The sequence below is a fragment of the Camarhynchus parvulus genome, chromosome 6, assembly GCF_901933205.1.
Source record: "Camarhynchus parvulus chromosome 6, STF_HiC, whole genome shotgun sequence".
Lineage (NCBI taxonomy): Eukaryota > Metazoa > Chordata > Aves > Passeriformes > Thraupidae > Camarhynchus > Camarhynchus parvulus.
The window spans coordinates 21,932,861-21,960,813 of NC_044576.1; the positions used below are offsets into that span (position 1 = coordinate 21,932,861).

The 27,953-nt window shown below is 43.4% G+C and overlaps 1 protein-coding gene across 3 annotated transcripts in view; it reads left to right on the plus strand.

Moving 5' to 3' along the window:
* ARMH3 (armadillo like helical domain containing 3) overlaps window positions 1–27,953 on the plus strand; it is a 123,413-nt gene that overhangs the window by 73,179 nt on the left and 22,281 nt on the right. For all 3 annotated transcript variants that reach the window (XM_030950820.1, XM_030950822.1, XM_030950821.1), the window contains exon 24: window positions 16,276–16,354. In XM_030950820.1, coding sequence (XP_030806680.1) covers window positions 16,276–16,354 — 79 coding nt within the window. The remainder of the gene's footprint in view (window positions 1–16,275; window positions 16,355–27,953) is intronic.

A 27,953-nucleotide genomic window follows, 5' to 3' on the forward strand; every position in this document is an offset into this window, starting at 1 on the left:
AGTGACAATGCTGGAGATGCCAAGAGTGAATGATGTGACAAAGCACTTGTGGAGCATCTCTAGAAAACCAGGAAGGGTGCCTTTCTTAGGTGATGAGGATGAAAAGAGTGCTACATAAATTTTTCAGTGATCAGAAGGGACATAAGGATTTCTTATGAATGTTGCAAATTATGGGAAGACTGGCAGAAGGTTAAATCATGAAGTAGATGAAGCGTGTGATCTGAATTGCTTTTTAACCTATCAGGCAGTTCTTGAAATGCAGTTCTTGAAAAAATAAGTGCCAGCTTGCAAAAAGGGACTGTATCTTGAAAAGCAGTGTTTCAAGAAGCGTTGACTGACAGCTTTACTCTAGGTCTTTTGTGAAACATTCAGCTAAAGAGGTTTATTTAACCCTAGAAATATGAACAGGAGACAGAAAGTGATTTTATGATTGTATATATTTTGCAATTTTTTCTGGTGTCTTTCAAAAAAGGATATTGAATAACTGGAGAAAGGACAGAGAAGCCCCAGTTATGAGAAACTGGTGAAAATGCTTTCAAGATTTCAGTATCATAATCTCTTTAAAGCAAAACCTGTGGTATGCTCTTTAAAGTGTTCAAGCGTCTTTGACGAGATGAAATACCAAAACCAGAAAAGGAGTGTGAGGCTAGACACGGAAACCAAATTGCAGCTGCAGATTATATAACCATTTCTTAATAGGTAATTAATCACTGTAGTAAATGACTGAAAGGTTTTCTTCTCCTGTTCCTATCTGAATAGAATACCTTGGTGAAAGGTGCTGTAGCTAGCTTCTGACATGACAGTAATGCTGTAAGGGTAATGTTGAAAAATGTGGTGTACAGAAGTTCAGATAAACTGATCTACTGACTTGTAGTGCATGAATCAGGTTGATTGGATCAAAGGTGTCATTTTGCATTTAAAACTTAACAAATTCACTCTGGATTCTTGTGCTTTTGGCTTTTATCTTTGCAATGAGAGATTTCTCCTCCAGTACATCAGTCATAGGCATACTGAAATTTATCCATGGAGCAATTAAACAGAAGGGCAACCCTGAGAATTATTTTGAGGCATTTTTTCTCTTGAGACTGCAAGACAGAGGTGAGAGTCAAGGAGATGTCAGTAGGCCACAAGCTTTTCATTTTTCTGCAGTTTGCAGTCACCATGATGGCTGTGCTTGAGAGAGTAGGGCCCAGGATGAAGTACTTGTGCTGCAAGGAACTGTGGAGAAATTGTTCACTAGCTTAACCTCCAAGTGAAATTATTACATCTGTAGTTTGAATTTTCAGTGGTACGTTTCAGTTTTTTTGGGGAGAAGGGATTTTTCTCATTGTGTTTCGGAATGGAAAGAGTTTTGTACTCAGTTGTTATAGCAAAAGAAAGTGCTTCAGAGAGGCCTTAAAAAATAAGGTTTTACTGAATAAATTTTGCTCAATTTTCCAAGTTAAGTCTTGGAATTAATGGACAGGAGCAGTAAATCATGCTAGGAATTGTCCTGAAACCTAAGGAAGGGTTAAATATGCTGATTGTTTCAGCAAAGTCTCTCTTTTTTTTAAAGTGCATACATCTAGAGTAAGCTTAAGTGTTGATGTTCTTGAGCACTCTGATATTGAGGATGCCAAGACAGCCTTTGGCACAAGAGGACCTTGTTGATCAGCTCCAGGGTCTGAGGCCTGGCACCTGGAAGAGGCCCCCTGTATCCATGTGTCCAGGTACTCTGCAATTGGAACACGACTGGCAGTCCCATAGCATCTCTGTGTGTGTAAAAGTAGGGCGGGAACTGCACGTTAATGATGCCCACCACCGGGAGAAAGGAAACTGCTGAGCTGTGCCACAGCGAATTGTGACTCCCAGCTCCTGCCAGAGCTGGAAGAGAGCTCGACCTTCAGCAGCTGTCTGACTGCAGTTTTCCTGGAATGGTTAAAAATACTTAAAAGTGATGGTGTGATTGATGATATGTTAAAAACCATTAAAGGAAACAGGAAAAGCACTCAATACTTGGTGCAGATCTATTGCTGGGTCATGGAGAGCTGCTCTGAGGGAGGGTGTAAAAAAGCCCAGGACAATCTGTTTTGGAGCTTTTAGTAGCTGCCCCAGCATGTAACTGCAGAGAATCTGCAAAGGCTGCAAGTCTGTCTTCACTCTTTTAATGCCAGCCCCTAATTCTGTCTGCTGTATAATGGCAGAGGTGTTTTGGGGCACCAAATCAAACTCTCAGGTTTGCCATTGCTATTCAAGAGGTTAAGCACTCTGTTTACTCCTGCTCTCCTGTGCCACTGGCATTGAGGCAAGAGGTTCTTTGTTTCTCTGGGGGCACTCCCAGTTCATCACTATGCAGAATGAAACTGTTCATCACTATGCAGAATGAAACTTAGAAGTTGCCTGAATATTAATTTTTCAGGCTTTCTGAGAACTGTGGAAAGTAAAGGTCGGGGGAAATATATTGGCTTCTATGAAGGCAGAATGATGAGCACCCTGAGCAGTGAGCAGGCATGCCAGCCTGTAATACACCCCAAACTTGGGCCTGCTACCAGCACCTCTGGCCTCCTGCCAGGAGCCTGGCAGCAACTTGTACAGAGCAGTTGCACATCTCCTCTGTGTGCAGGGATGTTGTGTCTGAAGGCTTAGACATCCACAGAGTCCTGCTCTCTGGCAAGAGGAGTCCTGCTAGAAAGGGAGGCAAACCATTAGCCCTTGGTAGGTCTGTTTTGTGTCTATGTGCAGTGTGCAAGGAAATACTCTGTGCTGGAGCCAGTGGGTTTATTTTAGAGATTGCTTGGAAAGAACTTGGATGTAACCATTTTCTGGTGTACAGCTGAAATCAAAACACTTTTCAATATTTGCCAATTCTTATTTTGAAATATCACCTCACATTTTTAAATAGCTGGATGCTTTCAACATGCAGGTTTGTCACTTTTACCCCAAACCTTGTGTTTCAAAATTGAACTGAAATCTTGAATTTTGTCCAGAGTTTTGAATCATCTCAATTTATGGACAAATATGAAAGGAAAAGAAAAAAACTTTTAAATTTTGTTCACCTTTCTTATTTAGTTATTATGCAGCTTGTCTGAATCCAAATACAGTTTTGCCCTTTAGATAGCATTCATGGTTTCGTTTTATTTGTTTGGGTTTATATCCTTTTTTGCTTTCCATATCTAATTTTTTTTCCAGGAAGAGGTTTATACAGTTTTAGCTTTCTTGAATAATGAGCATGCTGCCAAGCCTTGGCTCTTGCAAACTGCTAAGTGCTGTTGCTCATTAGCATCAAATGCCACAGCCCATCTCATTTTGCTCCATTGCTCAGTGAGTGCATGCTGCCTGTTGTATTGGGTTTGTGTGGCAAGGGTTTGGTGGTGGGGCTACAGGGGTAGCCCTGAGAAGCTTCCAGAAGCTTCCCGTGTCCCATGGAGCCAGTGGCAGCCAGCTGCAGGGTGGATCCACTCAGGGCCAAGGCTGAGCCCATCAGTGGTGGTGGTGGTGCTTCTGAGATAATTTAATTAAGAAGGCCAAAAGTGACCCCATGGGAAGCCCTCTCTGGACCAGACTCTTGGAATGACCTGTGGTGCCATGGAGAGAGGAGCCCACACTGGAGCAGGCTTGTTCCTGCAGAAGGGATCCATGCTGGAGCTGCTTGTTCCTGAAGGATTGCACTCTGTGAAGGGACCCACATGGGTGCAGTTTGTGAAGAACTGCAGCCTGTGGGAAGGACTTACATTGCAGAAGTTCCTGGAGAACTGTCTCCCATTGGATGGACAGACCCACACTGGAGCAGGGGAAGTGTGTGAGGAGTCTCATTACCCATCCCTGATTTTGTTGGCAATGAATTAAACTAACTTCCCCAAGCTGAGTCTGTTTTGCCAGTGTTGGTAACTGGTAAGTAATCTCTCCCTGTCCTTATATCAAGCCATAACCTTGTCATTATATATTCCCTCACCCTTCAGCTGAGAAGGAAAAAGAGAGTGTCTTTGGTGGGCATCTGACATCTAGCCAGGGCTAACCCACCCTGGCTAATAAAGCAGCAATTAATTGCTTTGATACTGAATGGGTTCTGTAATAATCTGACCTGTTATTTAAAATAATAATCTAAGTTCCCTAGTGACTCTCATGATTTAGTTCCTTCAGGAGTCTTGCAACAGATGAGAAAATTCTGCCATGCAAGCTAACTTAGAGTAGCTGGAGAGCTGCTGGCAAAGAATGCTTTTTAAATACAGTCAAGAAAAAGATGTCTTAAGCAAAAGCAGTGTGGGTGAAGGGAAAACAGTGTTTGGTGGGTGAACAGTGAGCAAGTCTGATTGCTCTCTGTTGCTCTAACACATTTTTTGCTGCAAATTGGACTAGAGTTTTTGGAGCAAGATTTTTACAGGATTTTACCTGGCAGTAAATGCTGTATCAGTCAGGCTAGAGCAGTGCTGGATCTGGGTTAAGTTGTCAGAAATTTCCAAGTGTGTGCCTATCAATAGTAAGTAATTATGCATATGCTCAGAAGGAATGCTAGCCAAGGGAAAGAAGGCGTGCAATTTCTTTTTTTCTCTCTAAATGTGGTGGAATCTGCAGTGTCACAAAAGCATGCAGTAATCATTGACAGTTCAAAACTTTGTAATAGTGACCTGTATATGTGCTGAATGCCTTTTTAAAAGATATGCCTGTTCCTCCATGTTTTCTAAAATGCTTAAATTGGGCAGCTTTCCCTTCATGGCATATGACAGCACTCCTATCTCCAACGTTTCTAGTGCTGGGCTGATTTTGCTAATGCAAAATCAGGGGAACAACACCAGGGGAAAGATTGTGGCCTCTGGCCTGCAGACAGAAGAGTGGTTAGGTGGGACAGGAGTAGGAATCAGCCTGCTGCAGTGGTTGGACCACCAGAGAAGTGCTGCCTTCAGTCTTTGAATGGAAGAGCTAAAGGGAACTGAGGAAAAATCAAATTGCTGACAAGTAGTTAACACTGCATTTTTGACAATGTGAAATGACAGGTCAAGATTTCAACAGCCTTTTAATGCTTAGATTTTGTTGTTCACTAGAGCAATTCTGAATCAAATAGAGCTCAGAGAAATTAATGCAACCAAGTATGGTGACTTCCTTTTTGCTATTAATTATTTTACAAAAAACTGCAATACATGTTGCTTTTAAATTAAGTTTGGGGTTTTTTTTCCCTTTGCATTTTCACTTGATTATGGATAACATGTATTTGTGTTGTTGCTGAATTGGGAAGTTGTGTGGTCTTCTCCAAATGCTGAGTGTCTACAAACCTTTTCAGCATCCCCTGAATACATGGATGCTTTGTATTTCAAAAAGAAAAAGGAAAGGAGGGGATAAAACACTGACTGTGTTGCACCACTCAGAGGTTGACTCAAAGTCTGGAATATTGAATTAGAAGTATTGGTGTAAGAATTGTACAGCTTAAGCTTCAAAAAGAAACTGGCTTGAGCTATCCAAAGCTACTGCCCTGGTTAGAACTAATGTATCTCCCTGGCGTGTAGTTGTGTATTAGCAATTATAAGGAAAAAGCAGAGGAAAACCTTTAGCTCTCCTTCCATAGAGAAAAGTCCAGGGCTCCTTTCTTAGATCTTTCAGATCCTCTGCCACCTGCATTATGTCACATGTAACTGGTTAAAAATCAGTGGCCTTTTTTTGCATTATGTTTTTGTAAGAGCCTTGAAAAACACTTAAATTCTAAAGCAGGAAAGATATATCAGTAGCAGAACACTGTAGGAGTTGGGCTTTTTATTTGACTTGATGGATGGGAAAACATCAGCAGTTAACTTGGAAATGTTTGGTGTGCTGCTGTTTCTAAGACTGGAGGACCATACTTCATTTTTGAAATAGAAAATGCACTTCACTGGCCTTGCTTTTGCTAACACTCATACAAAGGACAGAGCAGAAAAAAAGCTTATGTCTAAATTACAAACCCAAAGCTTTGAGAGAGAGGTGAGCATGTATAGACATGTCAGGGATGATAGTGGGTGGTTTGAAAAGAAACTGGATTTCTCTACTTCTGTGACATGGGAAAGTGTTCCCAAAGATCTGCACTTCAACGGCCGATTCAGCTGAACGGGTTTTGTCAACTTCTGCCTGAAATTCTCTGCAGGATGAGGATGGGTGAAGTAAAAGCAAAACCCAGAAAACCCCAGCTCTGTTGAAGTGATTCTGGAAACCCTTGGTGAGGCAGATGATTGAAAAAAAGTTGTCCATTGTCCTCTGGGCTATGATGAGTTGATCCCAGTCCTCCTGTGGTCAGGAATAGGGAGTCTCTGGGCACGGGCGAGTTTATCTGTGGCATTTTACTCTGCAGGAACAATGGATTTACAACATGCTTATTGCCAGTAACTCAGTTGGTAACCTGATCAACGTCAATAAATCACTTGCTTCTGATCATCAGCTCTTAGTGAGAGTAGAGATGTCAGTAGTGTAGATATTTGTGAGATGTGAGGATATTGGGATGGAGGGGGCTAGGCTTTCAGGGAGATGGGTCAGTTTAAGGCAATTAAATGGGGAAGAAGATGGGTATACATGAAATACAGCAAAGGAGATAAGATGGAGCTCTCCACTGGTCCATAAACCAGGTAGCCTGTCTCAGGAAAACAGAATCTTAATCATCTACAGGTCCTCCAGTCTTTCAGACATGAATTAAATATCCTGAAAAGAATAACATTCATTCAGCTGTAATGCTGTTGGATTCTAGCTTTCCTTGCCATTGAAAACCAACTTCACCTTGTCCCAGGTGATGTGTGGTGACATCTTTATTGAGGATGTGGTATTCACTTGGGGTGTGTCTGGGGGTGTCAGCAGAATCCATGCTTCAGTCTTGGTCCTGGATTTTGGAAGGATCTGAATTCCACTAGGCATTTTTCAACAAATGTGATTCTCATTTGCACCTGTCTGACAAGAAAAAACATTGGGAGGTTTGCAACATCTTGTATTTTCAGAGGATTGGACTGTAAATAATGGGTTTTGGTTGGCATGGCAGTTGGTAGTGTCTCAAAGGCTGATATTGTGAACCCTGATTTACGTGGCTGTGCAGGTACAGCCATAGCTGACACTTGGTGTAATTAAGCTAATTAAATACCGTCGTGGGACTCATTTTAATTTCCTTTGCAAAGTAGGTTTGACTGTAGCTGATTCTTGCTTAGACAGTGTTCCTTCCCCTCCTCTCTCTGTAATTTAATATCCAGCTACTTCATGACTCGATTGCATTGTTCTAACCCTTCACTCACTCAATACAGACAAATGCTGATCCTTCAGGGCCTTCTTTCCCTCTGGGACTTCTGTTGCAGGCACCGGTTTTACTCTGAGTCAGTAAAATAAGTTTGTGCTCCATGACCTAGAGAGGGAGGTTTGTCTTGCTGCCACAGCCTGCAAACAGGGTGTTCAGGACCTCATGCAATACCTGCTGGCTCACACCTGACAAAATGAGGTAATAAGAGTCGTTTCCAGTGCACTCTAGATAATGCAGGGTTGATGGCAGGTTTTCACTAAGTTAATTAAACTAGCAGCCTACTCAGAGCCTTTCTCAGAGAACTTTAAAAGGTCCCAGTGGGATGACTTATAAACTTTCTAAGTCTCACTCTTCACTTGATATGTTTGGAAGCTGGTGTGTGCATCTGTACAGTATTTTGTGCTAGATGGAGTATCCAATAATCCAGGCTTTCCTCAAAGTCAAACATCCTGTGATTAAATACTGAGGAAGATAGTAAATGTAATTTTAAAACTTCAGGTTAAGATTCTGTTTGAGGTTTTGTGATGTGTCTTGTGTCTCAGGAGGCTTGGATAGCATCCTGTAACCTGAATTATGAAGCAGTGGGTAGATGCTGACCCACTTATAGCACTTGCATAATAATAATAAAGAACAAATATTTGCCATAATGCTTTACTTCAGGTCTTAACCAGAAGTAAAGAAGGTGGCCATGTAAACGTGTATGGTGAACTACTGTCAAATGCGCTTTTTCCCTCCCTTTTTTTTCTTTGTTTAGCTCTTATTTTTTCCTTGCCTTCTGGATGAATTATTTCTTCATACCTTGCGGTTTGTTTTAGGTTGCCTTGTTACATGAGAGTTAAAAGCTGGTGTGGCTGAAGGGCTGTATTTGCTGTTAAAGCAGTGTTCTGTAACCCATTTCACTGCTCTACACCAACTGGCTATAAGAGACTGTCGCGCTGTTTGCATCACAGAATGCTTGGATGCTAAAAGAACCACAGCCTGTTTGGCCTGTGGATTGTACTTGTTTAGTACAGCTGAAGAACTTTGGACAAAGGAATGTATATGAGGTGAAAGAACTGGGAAATAGGTGCTGCAGAAAAGGTTGTTAAGGCTCTGAAAAACTTACTTCCATATTAATATTGCTTGTTATGGCTCTGTGCAGATATTAAGCCAGGACCACAGCCCTAGGGCAGTAGGTACTTTTTAAAGGAATATATTAAGGAAGTTTCAAAGAAGGACTTCTCATTTTCAAAGCTGGCTGAATCTTCAAAATTGGTAACACAGATGTGGAAGAAGCACAGACATTGTGCCTAAAATCCAGTATGCTGACATAAATCATGGTTGGCTCTCGCACCTGGGACATGCTAGTCTGAGCTGCAGGTTTTAGTGCTGGGTGGCCTGAGCTCAGAGTTCCTCTATTCCATCACACAGCTCCAGCTCTGTTTGTAGTCAGAGGTGAGCAGGTATAGTTACCTGCTGCTCTCTGGATTGAGGTGTAATGAAGGGTTGGCTTTTTAATGTCTTTACTTTGGTAAATGTAAACTCTTGCCCCACTCTCACCACTACTAGCCAGCTGTTTTGTAGCAGTGAAATGTGACATAAAATATGTCATTTGATCTCTCATAAATTACATGTTTGAGATGAGAAATGTATTTGTTATCAAGTGATAGCTTTGTTGTAGAACAGTCAATTACAGATTAGGAGATGAGCAGGAACACAGATCAGTCTGGTGCCCTGTGCTTCTGTAGATATTTTCACTCTCTCTGCCTAGGTAATATTTTTTATTTTGTCATTCATACCACTTAAATTATCAGTGCCACTGGTTATGTATACCTAAGAATTCTGATGCTTACTTATTGAGAGAAGGGAACAGAAATGCTTCTTAGATTAGTTTCCAGTGATGCACTGGCTGCATGAAAATAGGTGAGTGGATAAATTCCCTAAATTGTAGTCTCAAGTGAGATGTTGTGCATCTGTTCCAAAAGATGAATTAACTGCTCACCCATGAGGATTTCCTTAGTTAAGAAGACAAATAGAAGTTAACTGAGGTATTTGATTTGCTTGACTTAAATTTATAGACATGGACTGTAAAAAGAGAAAATCAGCATATCCTGCAGCTGTGGTGATACCGGGTTAGTATCCAGCAACACTGAAGTGCCAAGATGCACTGTGTAGCTGCCTGGTGGTTCAGAATGCACATCTTCTGCTTCTGCCCCTGCAGAATGGAGCTTGGTGAAACCATGCTGAGAAATGTGAGAAGCTCAGTTGCTGTGTGTGCACTCTTTTGTCCCCTCCTTATTACATAAATAGAGCGTGTATCTCCCTCTGCCATGGAAGCTGTCACTGGGATCAATAGTTTCCAGGATGGCAGAATTGAACAGGTGTAGCAGTTGCTTCTCCTCTGAAATTGCTGCAGTGCTGACTCGGATATTTTCAGTGAGCTCTAAAGCAAATGCTTTTGACTAAAATATCCTTTTGTCTTGGATTCTTCCCTGCAGTTTATTATTGTGTCTGGAAGGTGCCTCCCACTGTGAGTTGTGGACTTTCAGCTTAATGTCAGTACTCATTAAATTGTAGGAGCAAAAGAAATTTAACAGACTGGAGTTAAACCACAGTAGAAGGAAGAATTTGGTGCACAGTTCCAGGGAGTTTGCTTGCTTTTAATTGCTGCAGACAGCTTAGGTATGGTAGGTATGTGTACTTCATAGCACTGCTTCATGGATGTGTGTTAAAATAATGTAAACCCTCTCACCTCCTGCCAGGTGGGGTTGTACATATGGAGCAACTCCATCTAATTGTTGCAGGCATGGAACAGATGGGGTTTTATTGTCTGGAGTTCTGGGAGTGCCTATGAGAGCAATGTCAGCAAGATCCTTGCCCCAAACAGCACTTGCTGCAGGAAGAAGACACAGCTTGCTGCAGGAAGATTGCCTTGGAAGCTTTACATAAATCTCCAGCAACCATGGTTATGATGGCATGTATGGGAGAAAAGGAGAGAGGGTTTGTGTTCATTTTGGTCTCTGTGTTGTGTGTAATTTACTTGCTGCCCTGTGCTTGAGCAGTTTCCAACATACCACATAGCAGAACACTGAGTCTTACCACCTTGGGTAAAACACTTTGTGGAAGTGATTGCTCTTATTTCCATTTCATAAAGGAGAAACTAAGATGTATGAGAGGGAGAGGGAACTGGTGTGGCAAATCAAAGAGAAACTGTTTGCTTATTGATTCCTGTTCCTGAACAACAACTACTTCATCTCAGGCCTCCTTTTTGTAGTAAAGCAGCTTTGTGGAGTATGATGAAAGACAACTATGCCCTTTCCTGCTTGCCTATTCCTAGCCTTCATAATAGATGAAGCTTAGTGTGTGCTGGAGTATTTGTCCATCTCAGATTGTGCCAGTTTTCATTGCAGAGGGTGAGTGAACTGGCTGCCTTTGGCGTGCATTCAGTTTTACTCAGTGAGGACTGAGATGCATTCCCTGCTGCCCAGTGTGCTGTGCTGGCATGAGCAGATGAGAAGATGAATGTCTGCAGTGAGTATAAGGTCACCCTTGATTTCCTGGGAAGGGGTAAATACCAGCCAAGAGCTGCTGCTTTTCTGTTCCACTCTAGCACAATGGAGGAAGAAGTGAACTTGTGGTGTTACTTTTATTGTGCAAGAAATGTTTGGGAATCCACAAGAATACTTTGTCAGGCACTGCATGCTGGGCTTGTGAAGTAGGTGCAAAGGCCAGGTTCATGCAGCAAATGATGGCTCAGCATTCCCATCTCTATATTAGGCTTTGCAACCTTTCCGTTCTTCCCTTAGCCTACTTTCAGCGCCTCCACAGTGCTGTACTTTGTTGCTCAGGATAAGAGGACAGTGTTGTCTTATGGGACACTGGCAATGTAGCTGCTGTCAGGCAAGAGTGGGTATTAGACAGCTCATCTGCAATAACTTGATGGGGAGAGTCTGGAGGTCAGAGAAAATGTGCTGAAGAAATGCTGCCTGCCTGAGCAGGGTGATTTTGCTTTCCCTGCACATTGGACCCAGCCCAGCTCGTTGGGAGGTTAAGGAGGGTGAGGTGCCTTCCTTACCATGGGGGGTCACCTAGGCTGGAGGCTCCTGTTAATTGTGGGACCAGTGCCTTCGTGTTGCTGGTGTGTTTCACTTCTCACACCTGATGTTACAACTAGTGGTGAATTAAACTCAGGAAGTAATTAAACCTTTTCTTTCCATGCATGCCATATTAGTTTTCATAGGAGCCCTTTCCAGTCAGCAGAATTTGTGTCTTCAGAAGTTCTTTTAGTCTGGGCCTCTCTTCAGGGCAGCACTGGTTGTTTCTCTTTATCAAGGACTAACTCTAGGCAGTTTTTAAAGACTATGAGCCTAAGTTTTTAAATGTTATTGTCTGGAAAGCTACTGCAGCCACTGCAGAAGCAAGTCCTGTAGCAGTGAACACAGTGAGGGTAGGGGAATGCAGCTTACCTGGGGGATTCCTTCTGTCACTGTAGCTCTAGGTGAGAGCTCCACAGTGTCATGTCCCTATTTGGGGAACAAAAAGCCAGCAGGGCCCACATGGAGATTCTTTTGCTTCTCACCTTCCAGGATATGTGTTTTTGAGGGAGAAAAGGGCAAGTAAAAGTCACTTCAGGACTGGCCAATTTCTGCAGCCTCAAGAATAGCCAAAGTAGAAGCCTTCCAGCAGTTGAAGCTTTCCAGTTTGCAGAGGACAGACTGCCCTGGGATGAGTTGCTATTTCTCTGATCCTCCCTGTTCTGCAGTTTTTCACCTCTGTGTATCTTGATCCTATCTGCCCTTCTATCTCCTTTTTCCTATCTCTCTACTTATTCCTTCAGTATTCTTTCTGTGTTTTTTCTATCCATGGTTTATCTCAAACTGAATTGTTTTGTGATGCTCAGTCAGGAGCAGCACTGTTACATATTCTGTTGCCAATGAGCTTTTCTGTGTTTTCCCTGTTCTCTTGCATTTGAGATCCTTAGCCCCTGGGACAGAGGCTTTCCACCACTCTGGATTGGTGCAATACCTGTTACAGTGGGACCTGCTTTTACTGTCTAATAACATGATTAATACAGCTAGTACAAATAAATGATTCATCTGCACTTTGAGGCTTCTAAATCAGGGTGATTTTTCCTGCAATCATTCTCTCCTTCATGAAGAATTAAATGAATGCAATAAATATGCAATAAATGCAAAGACACATAAATTCAAGCGTCCTAGGTTGTTTATCCTGAGAAAATATGCAGGTTCATTCAGTATGTGTCTCTGCATGTTTCTGGCATCATGGTGTGTAGGTAGCTTGAAGAGCTGCATGAAGAAGTGATGTGAGATGTGTGCTTTTGGAGACCACTGGTATGCCTTGTGTATTTACTGGGAGATCAACATCTCTCCCCAGGAGATTGAGGAATAAAGAATGTGGAGATGGCTTGTGATCTGCCTTAGAGCACTAAGCATTAATCTCAAAACAAGACACTGAGAACCAGTTTTTTAATTCCTGAGCCTTCTGCTTATTCAGCATCTTTCCTTTGCCCAGTGACAGTCTCCTCTTGTCAGTTCACTGCTGAGCTGTGGATCTGTCAGAGGAGGCAGTGTGGCTGAAGTGACATCTCTCAGTCCCTGGAGAATTGTGTCCCACAGGTGCTGTGAAATTTGTGTGACACTTGGCAGTGTGCAAACATGTAAGTGCACATCCTATGGAAGGCTGTGTTGGAACTGCAGCATTTTGTCTTTCACTTGACACTTCACCATTTCCTTGCTTTACAAATGTGTTGAAGATGTTCACATTTCATGAATACCAAACACAAGGGTTTTCTTTTTTTTCCCCATGATCAATATGAAGATCTCAGTGGAGCACATAATCACAAATCTTTTCTAAGTGCTTTAACTGCTCCCTTCCCCCTCCTCAAAGCTGCTGGCTGGTGTGGCAGTAATTGAGGCAATCACAGTGTAAAAATAAATCATTGCCAAGGATCAGCTGTTATGTGCTGGTGTGGGAACTAATGGTGGCAGAACCACTGGTTTTTTTGTCAATAACACTGTGTTTCAAAGTTCTGGTCTTCCATTTTCTCCAGGATCAAATTGAAGAGGCATCTCTGCAAAGTGAATTCCAGCTGTTAATCAGTGAATATCCCAGGAGGCCAGTTGCCAAAAGCATGCCGCAGGGAAAGGATGTATTTTGAGAGATGGAAGAATAGCAGAGGTGTATGAGAATAGCTGATGCAGAAAGGTGTTTTTTGGCCTGGATAGCAATGGAATTTCTCTTAGCAGATGAGAAGGAGCTGCACCATATGCAAAGCCTGGCCCTGGTGGGTGTGTTGAGCAGTAAGAACCTGGCTACACAGAGCCAGGATTGAATCCAGGCTCTTCATGCTTCTCTGCCCCAGGCTGCCTGTGGGTTCAGGAAGATAGCTCTGCAGATGGTCAGTTTGGGGAGGAATTCTGCACAATTAGAACAAATTAAGTAGTTGAACTTCATCTAATCACTGAGGAGTTGCCCATTCACCTTTTGGGAAATGAGGAAGGCGACTTAAGATTCTTTTCCGTCCTTAATGTCTGTTGATTCTCACTGCAGTGGCAGCTGGTTGCTGGCTTTGCTTTCACTGGGTGAATCCCAGCTGTGATTGCAGGTGCTGCTCCACTAGCTCAGATCCAAGCAGGGACTTGTGAGCAGGCAGCCCATGCTGAAGTGCTTCACAGCAGTGGGTACAAATGAATGCTAAATCTGTTCCCTGGTAAATGTTGGAACCATGTGAGTGCACTGAACCCTTCTGAGCTGCCAAACCTTCTGTCAAGCCAGAAGTTAAGTGGTTGTAAGTCTGTGTTCCATTTTCTTTCAATAACTTGCAATGTGTCCTGTAGGGGTATAAATATGAACTCCAGCCAGGCATGATGCTTGCAGTTGAAAGCCAGAGTGCTGGAGGGGCTGAGTAATGGACAGTGTGATTGTGACTCTGGTCACACTGAAATGGGAAGAGTCTGGGCGTATTTCCACCTGGGTGTTTGTCCTTCTCCAGAGGGAAGGGGTTACAGAAAGCCTGGTAGAGGCACTGCTGAATTTGTTTTCTGGATGTAAATGTCAGGGTTGGTGAGAAGGCAGAAGTGCCCCTGTGCCAAGTGTATATGGATGCTGTAGGAGCAGCTGCAGGAGTGACTGGCCCTGTGTGCTGACTGGCACCTGGTGTGTGATGAGGTGTGGCTGGGAGTGTTGCACTGAGGGTAGCACAGCCAGGAGGGTGAGCGACATGGTTCTGTCCTGCTGCTCTGCTCTCTGAGACCCCACCTGGGGTGCAGTCTCCAGCTCTAGTGTCCTCAGCACAGGAAGGACGTGGACAAGTTGGAGCCAGTGCAGGGGAGGCCATGAAAGTGTTCAGAGGGATGAGCCCTTCCATGAAGACTTGCTGAGAGGACTGGAGAAGAGAAGGCTGTGGGTAGACTATTGCAGCCTTTCAGTACTTAAAGGGGACTTATAAGAAAGCTGAGGAAAAACTTTTTAGCAGAGCTTGTTGCAACAGATGAGGGATAATGGTTTTAACTAGGAGAGTTGATACAGATTATATATGAGAAATAAGTTTTAAACAATGAGAGTGGTGAGGCATTGGGAGTGGGTGGATGACCATCCCTAGAGACATTCAAGGTCAGGTTGGGATGAAGCTCTGAGCATCCTGATCTTGTTGAAGATATGTCTGCTCATTTCAGAGAAGTTGTGCTAGATGTGCTTTAAAGGCCCCCCTACGACTGAAACAATTGAGTCTATGAATTGCAGATTCTGTTTGGGTTGGAGGTTTTTTGGAGTTGTGTTTGTTTTTTTTTTTCCCACTCTCACTCTCTACACCTTCCACACTCTTTATCTGTGTATTTAAAGAAGTAAGGATGCTTCTAGGTAGGTTTTTATCCACCTGCTCTGACTGGCACCACTGAATATCATGTATTCCTAGACTGGGGTACAAGCTCTTAGCTGTGATGAGGTCTGGAGAAAGCAGCTGAAAGTCCTTCTGCAGGTGGAGGAATGGGGAGGAGGGAACCCATTAGAGTACCACAAAGAGAACTGGAGTGAATTTTCATGCTGATGAATATGAGAGTGGAAGTCCTGACTGCTGCTGCAGTGTAATCTGGCTGAGCAAGTGTTCTCCAGGCACAGTCAGAACTCATCTGTGCTGAGCACTGACATGGCCTATTCCCATGATGAATATTTACCTCAGCAGTGGGGCTCATGAGTAATATCCCAACTGGAGAAGTTGCAAGCTCTGTTCCAGGGAATCTTTTCTGTCCCGCCATTTATCTTTGCAGCAGCACCTGACAAGCAGAAGGAAGGCTGAGGAAATGCTCCAGCTGCAGTTTGGTGGGGTTTTTTCCCCAATTGTTCTTTTACTTTCAATTTCAGATTTCTCACATCTGCTTCTAGATCCACCTAGAAGGGAAAGGGAGTGGTGCAGATTGGTGCAGCTAGTGAGAGAAATGAGGCAGAGGAGCAGGAGTGACCAGTATTTATTTGCTGCTGTGTTTGGGACAGTGACATAAGTTATCTCTAATGATCTAAACTGGGGATGAGGACTGAAGTCATTATGGTAAGAATTCAAAATGTAGTGGTTGTAGTGATGGATAACTACCAGTCAGCCAGCTACAGCATTTTAAATGGAGTGAAAATCCAAAGCAATAAACCATCAGATTCATCATATCAGGCAACAAAGTTTCACAAAATGTCAGGCCATGTGAGGGGCTGCAGTTCCTGAGCAGGATGGGGCAGTGATGGCCGGGTTTGCTGTGGCTCTGCTGGAACACAGAGCAATTTCCAGCCTGTTCCCAGCAATTCCCCCTGTCAGAGCAGCAAGCTCAGGCCAGTATCTGCTGGGACAAATGCACCATGTGTAGGACAGTGCCTGTGCTTGCAGTTTCCAGCAAGCTTGTGTCAGGATCTGCACTGGCCTCAGCAGGGGCATGCCTTCAGCACAGCAAACACTACCTCGTGGAGAGAGAGGAATTTCTTGCAGGACTGGCTCCATGTGCACCTACTGAGACTGACAGGGAATTTCTGCTGCATCTCTAAGCTGTTCTGAGACCTCTGAAAATTTCCCTCCTTTGTTTCAGAGCCATCATCAATCACTTCAACCCGAAGATAGAGTCTTATGCTGCAGTGAATCACATATCACAGCTCTCTGAGGACCAGGTAAGCCAGGCATGCCATGGCCTTTTCTCATGTTAACCTCTGGAATATGGGTGTTCAGGAGTGCTTCGTGCTCCCTGGGGCTGATGATGTGGCAGCAGTAGAAGATGCAAGTGGTCCTCTCATGTTCCTTGTTCAGACGAGGGTGAGAAAGCAAAGCAAGAATTACTTTAGCCAATTTTACCACCACATAGAGAGATTTTGGTCCCATGGATGTAGAAGGATGGGTACAAACAAGAAAAATATTCAGCATTGTCAGCAAGTGTATTTGGACACTGTGAGGATGCTGCCATTTAGAACGGGACAGGATGTTTTTGGCAGCAAACTTAGTTATCAGAGAACTGCTGAGAGTAGTTTGATGGTTTTCTTTTGGTGATATTGGGGACCTAGAGCTCTGAAAGCAACTGGTAAAAATTTTCTAGGGTAATTGAATTCAGTTGGGTTAGATTTTAAAAAGCAGAGGTTTTTAATAAAGAGGGTGATTGTGTTAGGTTTCCCTTCCTTAATTTGCCCTGGTTTGCTATCTTCGTGTTCTGCTTGTATTGCATAAATTTGTAAACGTGGCTTTTTGAAAATAGGCTACTGTGAGTGGTCTCAGGAATGGAAGAGATGGCCTATTTCCCAAAATAAAATATCAGAATTATACATTAATCACTCTTAGAGAGATAAATGACTCTGCAGGAGCATGTGGTGGACAAAATGCAGAGGTGCCAATGAGAGCTTGGGGAATCATCCCAGATACAGCTGCATCAACAACCCTGGACCTTCTGGAGAAGAAATTGTTTATGCAGTCCAGGACAGACTTAATTTAAGTCACCTTAGGTTGCCCCTTCCATTGGATGGGATCCCATCCTTGTGTGTGCTAGAAGGTCCTCACTGTATCCTGCTCTGCAATTCATTTCTCTTTCTGTCTATGATATTTTTACTATTTCTTTATTACACCTTTCAATATTTCCCACTAACCTTTTCATTTAGTAACCTACTTGATGTGTAATATGTAACACCCCAAAGACTTAGGATCAATGCTGTACTGATGCAGTGGGGGGAAAAAAAGGTGGTCCCTACTGGTTTCTATTCTCTTCTTGGTATAGTTGGATAGAAGAACATTGGTTTTAATTAACTCAGTTTTCCTTACTGTTCTGCCTTTGAGAATCACTGTATCCATAGCTATGCTTTGTGATGGTTTGTGTTATCAATCCTCATTCATTGATGATACACTGATTACATCAACCCAGGCCTCTAAAAAAGAAAAGCCTTTGATAGCCCAATTTAAAACTGGAGACTTGGATAGAGGGGGATTTTGCATAGTCTTTGAGTTAGTCTGAGAAAGGAAATGAGCTTTTCACTGTCAGCTCTGTGTAGTATTCATCCCCCAGCAGTTCAGGGAGGTCAGGTTAAATCTTTTCTTCCTTGTGTGTTATTCTTTAAATAAAATCCCTAGCAGCAGGCAGATAATGAAATCAGTGCTGATGCATGAAGCATTTTGAGGAAGATGATTAGGAAGTTGAAAGGCAGACAGATTTCTCTTTTTTCTCCCTTCATGCTTTCTCTCAACATAGGGAGAATATAAAACAAAATAAAGCAATAATAGCCCCAGATGAACTGCAGAGAAATAAGGGAGATGTCACTGTGGTGAGGGAGTGTGTGGTCCCAGGGTGTTTATTCACCTGCAATTTACTGCACAAGGAGGAGAGGGATGGAGACTTCTTGCCTCCACTTGCAGCTGTTCCAGTGAGCTCAGATCTGTGTGTTTGGACTGTGGTTTCCCCTCTGTCAGTAGCTGTAGGTACATGAGACATACTGGTAGTTGGCCCAGATCAAGCCCAGGGTCTGGCTTTTGTGGGCTAACAGAATTTGCTGTTTTCATTGTGTGAGCTGTTCAGCATGTGTGTGGGAAGGGGAGGGATCAAGCTTGCCTTCTGGCTGCTGCAGTCTCTTTCCTTTTTTGTTTTTCCTTCCAGCTGTACCTTTGTTTTAAATTGTGCGTTCACTTAATTACCCATTTCTCTGTTCTCCTTAAATATTTTCTACACAGAATCCACCATCCTTTATAGCCCTGTCTTTTGAAGTGTACCCCACTGAAATATTTAATGCTGACATTGAGATTGTGTGTCCACACACAGATACTACATTTGAGACTGGTCATTTTCTCCTTTGAGTTATTCCAGTAGTTTCAGAAGATTTATATTTCTTTACTGGAAACATTTGTTTTTAGAATTTTAAGGGTAAAACTTTCATTTTAATTAAGATTTCCTTCTCAGACACCAGTCTTTCTCTAGATTCTTGTATGCCTGCTCAGACTCCTCTGTGGTAATCTCCTTCTGATCAGGCAGGTATGTCTGAAGGGGAATTTCCAGCTGCTCTGCTTTGTTTCAAATTCACCTGAAGCTAAGTTTTGACACCCTGTTCATGTGTTAGATTATTTATTTATTTTTATATTTTAATATCCTTAAATTTAGCTAAGTAATCAACTGAAAGAGATTTTGCTCTTTTTCTTTTTCTAATCCTATTGAAGCCTTTATTACCTTATTAATTACCAATGTCCATTTATTACTATTCTAAGTCTGTCATTTCAGGGCTTTCTGCTTTTTTATTTACAAGCATTAATTTTAACAATATTACATGCTGGGGGGATTTGTAGGCCCTTGAAAATGATGGATGTGGGATTGTTTTAAGGGTAGGCTGTTAATGCCACTGTATGTTCTCAGCCCTAGAGATTTCCAGGAACCATAGTCTGAATATACAGGTTTCTGGTCTAGGCAAGTATATTTGTAAGACTTCATGGAACTGCTTTGCTGGCTGTTGTGGGATTTATCAGTGTTAAGGGGTTTATCCCATGTTCTTATCAGAAATAGTGGGAAAAGACCTTTTCCATTCCATGTTCTCTCCAGCAAAGAGTGGGAGATTCCCAGGGGCAAGCAAACAATGAGGCCACTTCAGTCTATAAACACTATGGGATCCTCAGTGCCTTCTGCAAAGCACTTCCTTGCCAAGGCAAACTCAGAATCCTTCCCAGTCATTAGCTGGTTTGACCTTGCTGTAGTTCCTCACCATGAAGCAAGGAATGTCTTAGCTAGTTATTGGCATCTTTCCTCACTTGCTAATTTGTTAAACCTGCCTTCAGTGTTAATTTGTTGTTTTGTGGTATGCTCTCTCTCAACACATTTGGTTCCTCCCTGCACATCCTTTAAGGGGCTGAAATATGCTGCACAGTCAAAAAGGTGGGGTTGGCCATTAACTGCCAATGTAATTTTAGCTCTTCCATGCAAGTGATTATTCCCATGTCTTCAAAGAGGTTTTGGTACATTCTTGAGTCAAAGGGCAAAATAGCCTTTTATGAAATGAATTCATAGGCTTATCTGTACTTTCCAGATGATTGGGCTGCCTTGTACTTAATATGTTGGAGGCAGTAGAGTTTCTCAGTGCCATATCTGATCTGAGAAGCTCCCAAAATGTTTTCTAGCATAAGCAGTTGTAGAGAACAGGGCCAAGGCAGTGAGGAAACAGCAACACAAGAGTTGCTCCAGAAGAGCAAATGCAGACAAACAGAAAGGATGGAAACACAGCATGAATGGTCTAGGTGGGGTCGCACATCTGCACTTTTCTGGATGTGAAAGAGCAGCTGTTTGTAAGAAGGCAGCTCTCTACCTGATAGCAGTGTAGCACAGCTTTCAGGAAAGGCTAAAGTGAGAGGAACCCGTTAGTTTGGGTCGAATCTTCTCTGAGTAGGAATGTGTTGTGGTGCCTTGCATGCCAATCAAGTCTTGTGCCAGTTAGAAAACTGCTCACTGAGGTCTTGTTTTCTCTTTGGCATTTTTTCTCTCCATGATTTCCTCTTTAAGGGTCTTAAAATTGAGATGTCAGACACACAGGACTGATAAAGCTTGTTAGTCAGGAACATTTCTGTTTTTTTTTTTTTTTAGTAGAAGCCCCTCTTTTTTCCCAGCCACAGTGGGGACATTATGTCATCTCAAAAATGGAGGTAAAGTTCAGTGTGAGAGACTGCTGTGAACACCTGTTTTATGTCTTGTAATTGCAGATGGAAAGTGCTGGGAGCCAGAAAAGATTGTGATGGAAAAACAGGACAACTCTATCACTTCAGAAATTGTGACAAATGAGTGTAATACTTGGGTTGTTTCACACTGTAGTACCTTTGTAACTCAGGTAGAATCTTAGAATTGTTTCAGGTTGGAAAAGACCTTTAAGATCATGTAGTCCAAGCACTAACCCAGCACTACCAGTAGCTGCAACCCAGTTTGGTCAGGCCACTGAGGTCATACCTCAATTGCTGAATGTTCCTCCTTGCCATCCAAATGTCCTCTGTTACCTGGGAGGCTCTCAGGGACTAACCTGCAGTGCTGCTCAAGGAGTTTCCACAAGGGACTTGTGAAAATAGGAAGACACAAAAGGGTGTAGTTGGTTTTAGGTGCCCTAAAGTGTTTTAATTCCAAGCCATTGATGTCAGGGTTTATTCAGTTTGTTCTGGTTTCCATAACTAGTAGCAAAACCACTGGCAGATACCAAATGCTTTGTCTTTTTTTAGCACTGCTGGCAGTGGTGTTAAAAGCCTCTCATCAATGTCTGCATTTGATATTTTTGAAATGCAGAGTACTGTCAGTGCTAGGTGCTACCACAGTAAATCCCCCTAATCTCTCACATTAATATAAAGTGTTGTGAGTGCTTGAGAAATACTTTATAATGGTCTTGGAATAATGGTGCTTCACTTCAGAAATGCACTGAGCTTTGGGGTACAAGGTCTCAAGCCTGCTGGTGTTGTGTTGCACACAGTAGTGGGAACGTGAAACTCCAGCTAAGGAGGGATCACCAAGGCAAGACCTTAATTTAAAGTCATCATGTCTTTGCAAATGAGGCAGGGATGTTGGTTTTCATGGTCTCATTACAGACACCTACTCATGACTAATGGCTTGAAACAGATTTCATCATTTAAATAGAAAGAGCAGAGCTGCACCAGGTGAAATTGGAAAGAATCTATATAAAAAGTCTTTTGGAATTGGCAAATTGCTGGTTTGCTTAGCTGATGGGTGTTTTCTCTGGTTTAGCTATTGTCCTTTTTTTTTGTTGTTGTTGCTTTTGTTGATTTTTGTGTTATCAGAGAAATGTCCCTACTGTTTACTAACACCTCAGACTGCTTTATGCAGTGTGCCAGACTGAATGGGTCTGAACAGGCTCCAAGGTCTGATCAGCTTTGCAGCAAGGAGATTTGGAGCTGGAGGTGAGCTTTGGAGCAGTGACTTTGTGCTGTGTAGTGCCTTTTATTAACATGCAGAATGCAGTAAACTGTGCGTCACTGGAGGAGGGTGGACAACTGTGCCAGACCATTAGAGAGACAAAAGAAGGACGTGGATTTTTAAAAACAGCTGCTACTGGAGAGATGCAGCCCCGTTCCAGTAAGAAATGGGAGAAACCCTTCCATTCCCTTCCTTCAGGCTCAGCACAAAGGTGCCCCAGCATCCTGCCTCTTACTGTTGGTGGGACTTTTAGCTGCTCTGGCCTCAGAGGCAGCGTGACCCCAAAAAACCTTGGCTGCTCCTGGAGCAGAGGAGTCTTTCCACCCTTTGTGCACTGCAGATGCTGAGGCATGTCTTGCTTCCACCCCTTTTGTGAGCTGCCCTCTTGGGCAGATAAGGGACTGCCTTGAGGTACAAACTAGTAACAAAATAAATCCATTAAACTTCAAAGCAAGGCTTGCCTTCAGTTCTTAGGGCTGTTTCCACATCCCGGCCTGGCTTTGCCACTACAGCAGGGACTGATAAGGGCCCCAAGACTGCAGGGGCACAGGTGACCACTGAATGCTGGGGACTTGGCTTGGAAGAGCTGCCTTGGGGAGGTTCTACTCTCTGCTGGCTGCCACTGAATGCAGTTTATCTAGCTGGAGCTGGACAGGTGTCTGTGCTGGGGCTACAGAAGCTACCCTCAGTGCTGTGAGTTCTGAGCCCAGCCTGATTCACAGCTGGGACTGTGCTGAGCATGAACCATAGGTTCAGCTTTGTAATGAGCTCCCAGTCTGCATTGTGGAGACAGGCTGATGTTGCTCTAGTTCCAGTGCTTGTCCTCTTTACCAGTGAGTTTGTTTCACAAAACACTTCTCAGATTTGCTTTATATGTGCTTCTTTTGCACATACTTGCTTTTTATTGCTTCTAAACCTAGAAAAGGGGCTGTGGGTTGCTGGAGGAAGGGGCTGCAGGGTGGGGTCTGAACTTCCTTCTGTCACTGCTGCTTTGAGCAAACCTTGAGCCCTGTGTCCTCCTGAGTGAGGGGAGCCCTTGGGGAGCCGGGCAGCATTTGAAGTGCTGTGGGATCTGCCAGGGAAAGCTGCTGAGGAAGTGCAGAGCAGTGTTAGGGATTCCTGTCACTGTTAAGTGCCTGTATAGGGCAGGGAAGGCTCCACAGAGGATTGCAACAGAATGATCAAAACAGTCTGCATTTATAAAGATTAAATTACAACTCTGCACATCTGTGATTAAAGCAGAAGCTGTCAATGTCTGGCTTGTGTGAATCCACAATTCAATTTGCATTTTGTAAAACTTCAGATTGAGAAGGTTCTTTAATCCCTTGTGAAACAGGAACAATAGGTGTTGGCTTTTGCCATAATGCCTATAGATAGTGTGCAAATTTCTTTGGCTGTCCTCTGTAAAGCTGGATTTATAGCACTATGATTTGTTACTCTAGTCCTGAGCTCCACCCTAATTTCCTTACACTCAGTTGTCCCTGTGCTTGGGAGTCCTGAAAGCAGACAGAGCACAGCCTGCTGTGCCAGCTACAGACAGCAGTGTGGCTGTGAGCAACCATGCCTGGAGTCACATTCTCCTCTCACAAAAGGGGACTGACTGTAGTGACTGCCAGCCCTGCTCGTTCTGGAGCTTCTTCAGGGTAAAACTCCTGCCTTTAGAGACTGCTGCTCTTCCTTTTCTCTGGTAGTATCCTGCTGTGACAGATGATGTTTTTCTGCCTTCCTTTTCTGGATCCTATAGCTGAAGCTGCAGCTGTTTCCCAAAAGTGACAAATTGGGTCATGGCTGTGATTTCAAAGTGGGAAACAAATGGAGCTTTGTGGTCTCCGCCCCTTACAGAGCAGGAGAGTAAATGCTGCTGAGCCAGAAGGTGCCACATCTGAACAGAGCTCCACTCAGCTGTGAGACTGGGGTTTTTTTGGCTCTCTGACACTTGACATTTGGATGTTAAGGCACTACAGAGAAATTTATTGTCCACAGTAGGCACCTCAAAGACAAACCTTTTTTTTAGTAGTGGAGAGGATGGCACCCCTGATGTGTGTCACTCTTCCTGTCTTCATGGGAGATCTGGGACAGGCACTGGGATTGCTCAGGGAACCAAGAGGTGCCACTCAAAAGGCAGCAAGCTGGGAGAATGGATGTCTGGAGAGATGGGAGCTGGGGAAGGTGGTTCATCAGCCAAGTGCCAGAGGCTATAAATCAATTCCACTGCCTTAGTCAGAGGGCCCCAGGATTCCCCCATGGCTCAGTTAAGGCACAGATAAGCTCCTGGGGAGCTAAGCATTGCTGGCAGCACATGCTGTTTGAACAGCAGCATCTGCCTCATAGCTGGAAGGGGTGTAGGCCTGCAGAAGGATTAATTCATAGCCCTGTGTTTGCTTTCACCTGAGCACCTGTTTGGAGGAGTTCCTCTTTCACATTTTCCGATTTGTAGATTTATGTTCTCCACCAATAAATGCTTCACAGCAAGAATTTCTAAGAGGAGAAATGTATTCTGGTGTCCCAGACAAGAAACTGGTAAATCGTTGTGGAGCATTGTCTGACAGTACGTAGTGTTTTAGAATAAGCTGGTGTGACCCAGCAAGCATCACTGGTGTCAGTGTTAACTGGTGTGTCACAGTTGTATCAATGTTAGTTTAAACTAGCAAGCTTTCCTCTTCCATGAAAACAGGTCTTAGTTGGGATGACCTCTGGCAGTAAGATGGATAAGTATGGAAAATCTACTGTTACAATCTCAACAATTGGAGAAGGCAGTAATGTGCAGACTGCCACCTAATAACATTGTTTCCAGTGCCTCCTGCCATATGCCTTAGTCTCATAGCTGGAAACTTTGCCACTAAGTGTCACTGTGTGCAGAATCCCACTAATGAACTGTCCTGCTGAAGGCTTATTTGTGCACAAACCCTATCGAGGTTTCCCAAGTGTATTTTCCTCAGCAGCTGTAATTTGGCAGACTGCATTTGTTTTTGAGTTGGATGTAAAAACACACAGAAAATGCTGTCGAAATCATACTCTGTGGCTTCCTGACTACTCTGAAAATGCTGGGTTTGGGTCCTATGTGAAAGCTGTAGAAGTTCTTATGAGTGCTTCTGCTATTTGTGATGGCATGGACGAGCTTCTGTCTCTGAGACAGTGGCAGCTGCTTGCAGGGGCAGACAAGGCATCATTATAGCAATGAGATTTAGTGTCAGGGAGCTGACATGAGGTGGCTAGCTAACTCTTCTTGGGGTGCTTTGGCTTTAGGAAGGTCTGCAATACCTTTTTTCAGAGCAAACTGAGCTGCACTGGAGTCCCATGAGCATGTTTAAAACAATTGAAAGCTGGAAGTAACAGTATTGTGGGAATACTGTGGGAATCTGGGCACTGCTCTCACCTCCCCTCTGGCTGTATTTCTTCAGCATATTGTAAACCAAACTACTGCTCTTCCTGCAAGTAAGGCACCACTCTTTTCACTTAGGTGGTGCATTGTACTTTGCAGCCTTCTCCTGGTTCAGTGGCAAATAATGCTCCAAACCCAGGATGAATCAATCCATATGTGAATCTGAAAGTCCCACAGAGCCCTGAGATGTCTCTCATTCTGTCAGCAGTTCTCTTTCCAAGTGTTTAAAGGGAGAATGTTCTTAGCTGGCTGATTAATGACTGAGTCTCCTTTTCCAGTTCTCTTCTGCGCTAGAAATACATATACCCCTCCCCAAGCCTAGGCACCAGCCTCTGCTCAGCTCTGTTTTGGTGGTGGTTTGCTGGAGTCAGGCATCTGTCCAGCTTGCAGGAAACATTGGCTATCTCTGTCACCACAAAGTTTATCTGTCATTTTATAAACAGCTTACAGCACAGAACGTGGTTCTAGCTGGAGCTTTATGTGACTGTATCTGCAGGTGGTTTTCTCCCTTTCATTTCTTAAGAAAGGCAGCTGTGAACTGCAGTGTAGAGGTCTTAAGGCTGTTTTGTTTGCAGCCAGTGCTCTTTTTGTTGAGCATCTTGAAACACTAGAACAAGAACAATCCTTCCACTGATGAAAACAGAAATGTGGATTTGTGAGGGAGCTGAGGTAGGCATGCTGGAACTCAGACTTTGATTGTCTGCTTATATTTTTTGCATCCAGGCTGCTTTGCTGGAAATTTTCTACCCTGTCATTTATGCTCCTGAAAACTAGTGACTTGATGGAAGCATCTCACTACAGAGCATTAGTTCTCACCTCAGCTGTAAAGATGTGCTTTTCTATTTTAAGGGATGGACCTATTTAATTACAGTACCACCTACAAGTCACTTTATAGGCATAGAAAGAAAACTTAGGTCTGTTGCTGGGCTAAACTCCCCTTCTCAAAAGAATAAAAAGAAATCTGCTGTAATACTTCATCTCAGCCTCTTTGCAGATACCTGAGCGTGACACACTTTTTGCAGGGTAGGATATTAACATGATCTAAACCCTAATTTATCTGGTTGGTGACAGATTTCCACATCATGCAGATTTTGCTGAGCTTTCCACCCTCAGTAGTGCCCAGAGGGATAATATTCCTGGACTGCTTGAGTCCTAAAGTGCTTCTGTTGCTATTTAGTGTGTTGATGCATCAGAACTAGGAATAAGTGGTACTGGGGCTGGGCAGTTAATGTCATACCAAATGTTTTAGCATAGAGAAATTGGTCACTGACCACTCCTGTCCTAATTGCTCAGGAAGTTAGTTGTTAATGTGTGGTCTTGTTAGCTTTAGGCATAGCCTGGTCCCTCATTGTCACCCAGCAACCCTTCAGCTGAGTGAGGCATGATTTGAAGATGCAGGTAACTGTTCTGTTGTGAGATGAGGATTGAAGCTGCCATGTTTTTCATACATGAGCTCATAACTCAGCATGACTTCAGCTTAGGTACGTCATGGAGACCTTTTTCTGTGACAGGTTTGGAAAAGATCAGGTTAAGATGCTCGAAGGAAAATTGGCCAGTTGGCTCGACCCTGATCTTTATTTTAGGAAAGAATGATGCAAAAATCTGTGAAGTTAAATCTGGGGAATAAGTGGTTTTTATTTTTATGGAATAATCTGTAGAAACCTGGGGAATGGAGGGTGAAAATCACCTCCTACACTCTTGAGCCCCTTACTTTCCAGTACTTAACAGCGTTGTTATTGAAAAGGTTAATCCAGACTCTGGGCTGGTAACCCTCTGCAGTCACCTCACACAGTTGTACCTGGGTGTTTACAGACTGCTGCACATTCTTCTGCCCTGCCACTTATGGCTGAGTCAAGAACAGATGCTGGAGGAATAGCCACAAAACGTTTAAGACAGCTGTCCTCTGTCCCTTTCTCTTGGAAAAGGCAATGGGATCATTCTGATGCTCAGTGTCCCTCCCTGGCAGAGGCTCTGATGAGCCTGCTGGGGTAAGGGCGAGGGGCATTTCAGATCTCAGGCTTCTTGTGTTCTCTGTAGCTCCTACTGTATGTTCCCTTCTCTCTGGGTACTGAACTGTTGTTCTGGCACAGTGTTTGACTGGAGTTTTTTCCCTGCCCTTGTTTTTTCTGTGGGTGGCTGAGTGCTGTCACTGCTGACAGTGCAGGCAATTTGAGGATTCCTTTGCATGTGCCTTTCTGGCATTTTATGATTCGGTCTCTTTCAACATGTGATAACAGAATATAAAGTAGGTCACTTTATTTCTTTTTTGCTTTTCTCGGTTCTGCAGTTCTTGTGTTGTTGGAATTCTTTCTGGTATCAGTTTTGGAGACTTGTGACTGGGAGAGTTCAGTTGGTTCCTAAAGCCTTGGTAGTCATCTTAGGATTGGACCTTAACAGGACACTAGGGATATCTTTTTTTGTGGCCCTTATGTGCCTTGGGTAGCCTGTTAATTAGTGCCTTTCACATATTTTAGAGAGTTGAGAAGGAAAAATGATGGGACCTTTCCTAATGCACAGCCATCACTTGCTGCTATGCTGCATCTGGTGGCTGCTGCCAGCCCTGTCCTGCTGTCCTCTCTGAGTTGATTGTAGATGGCAGTTGTTGTCTAGAAGCAGTAAACAAAGTGAACAGCTCTACTTATTGCAGTTTGTGAAAATACACCAAATAAAAGCTCTAGGCACAGTCACAAGCTGGGCCTTAAAAAGGCATATGGAAGAAATTCAGTCTTTGCTGAGTCAGGCCAGTTCAGGTTCCAAGAAACCCCAGACTTTTAAAGTACCTGAATTTTTCAACCTGCAGACTTGCTTCTGTGTTTTATTTATAAAGTATAAGATGTAGAAGTGTTGAGGTTAAATGATAGCACTATTTCACTGAAACTCCCTTTAGCAAATGATGCTTAGAACTGTAAGATCAGAGTCTCTACAGGGTAATTAAAAATGTGACCCCCTTTAGCTTCTGCCACTGGCTTTC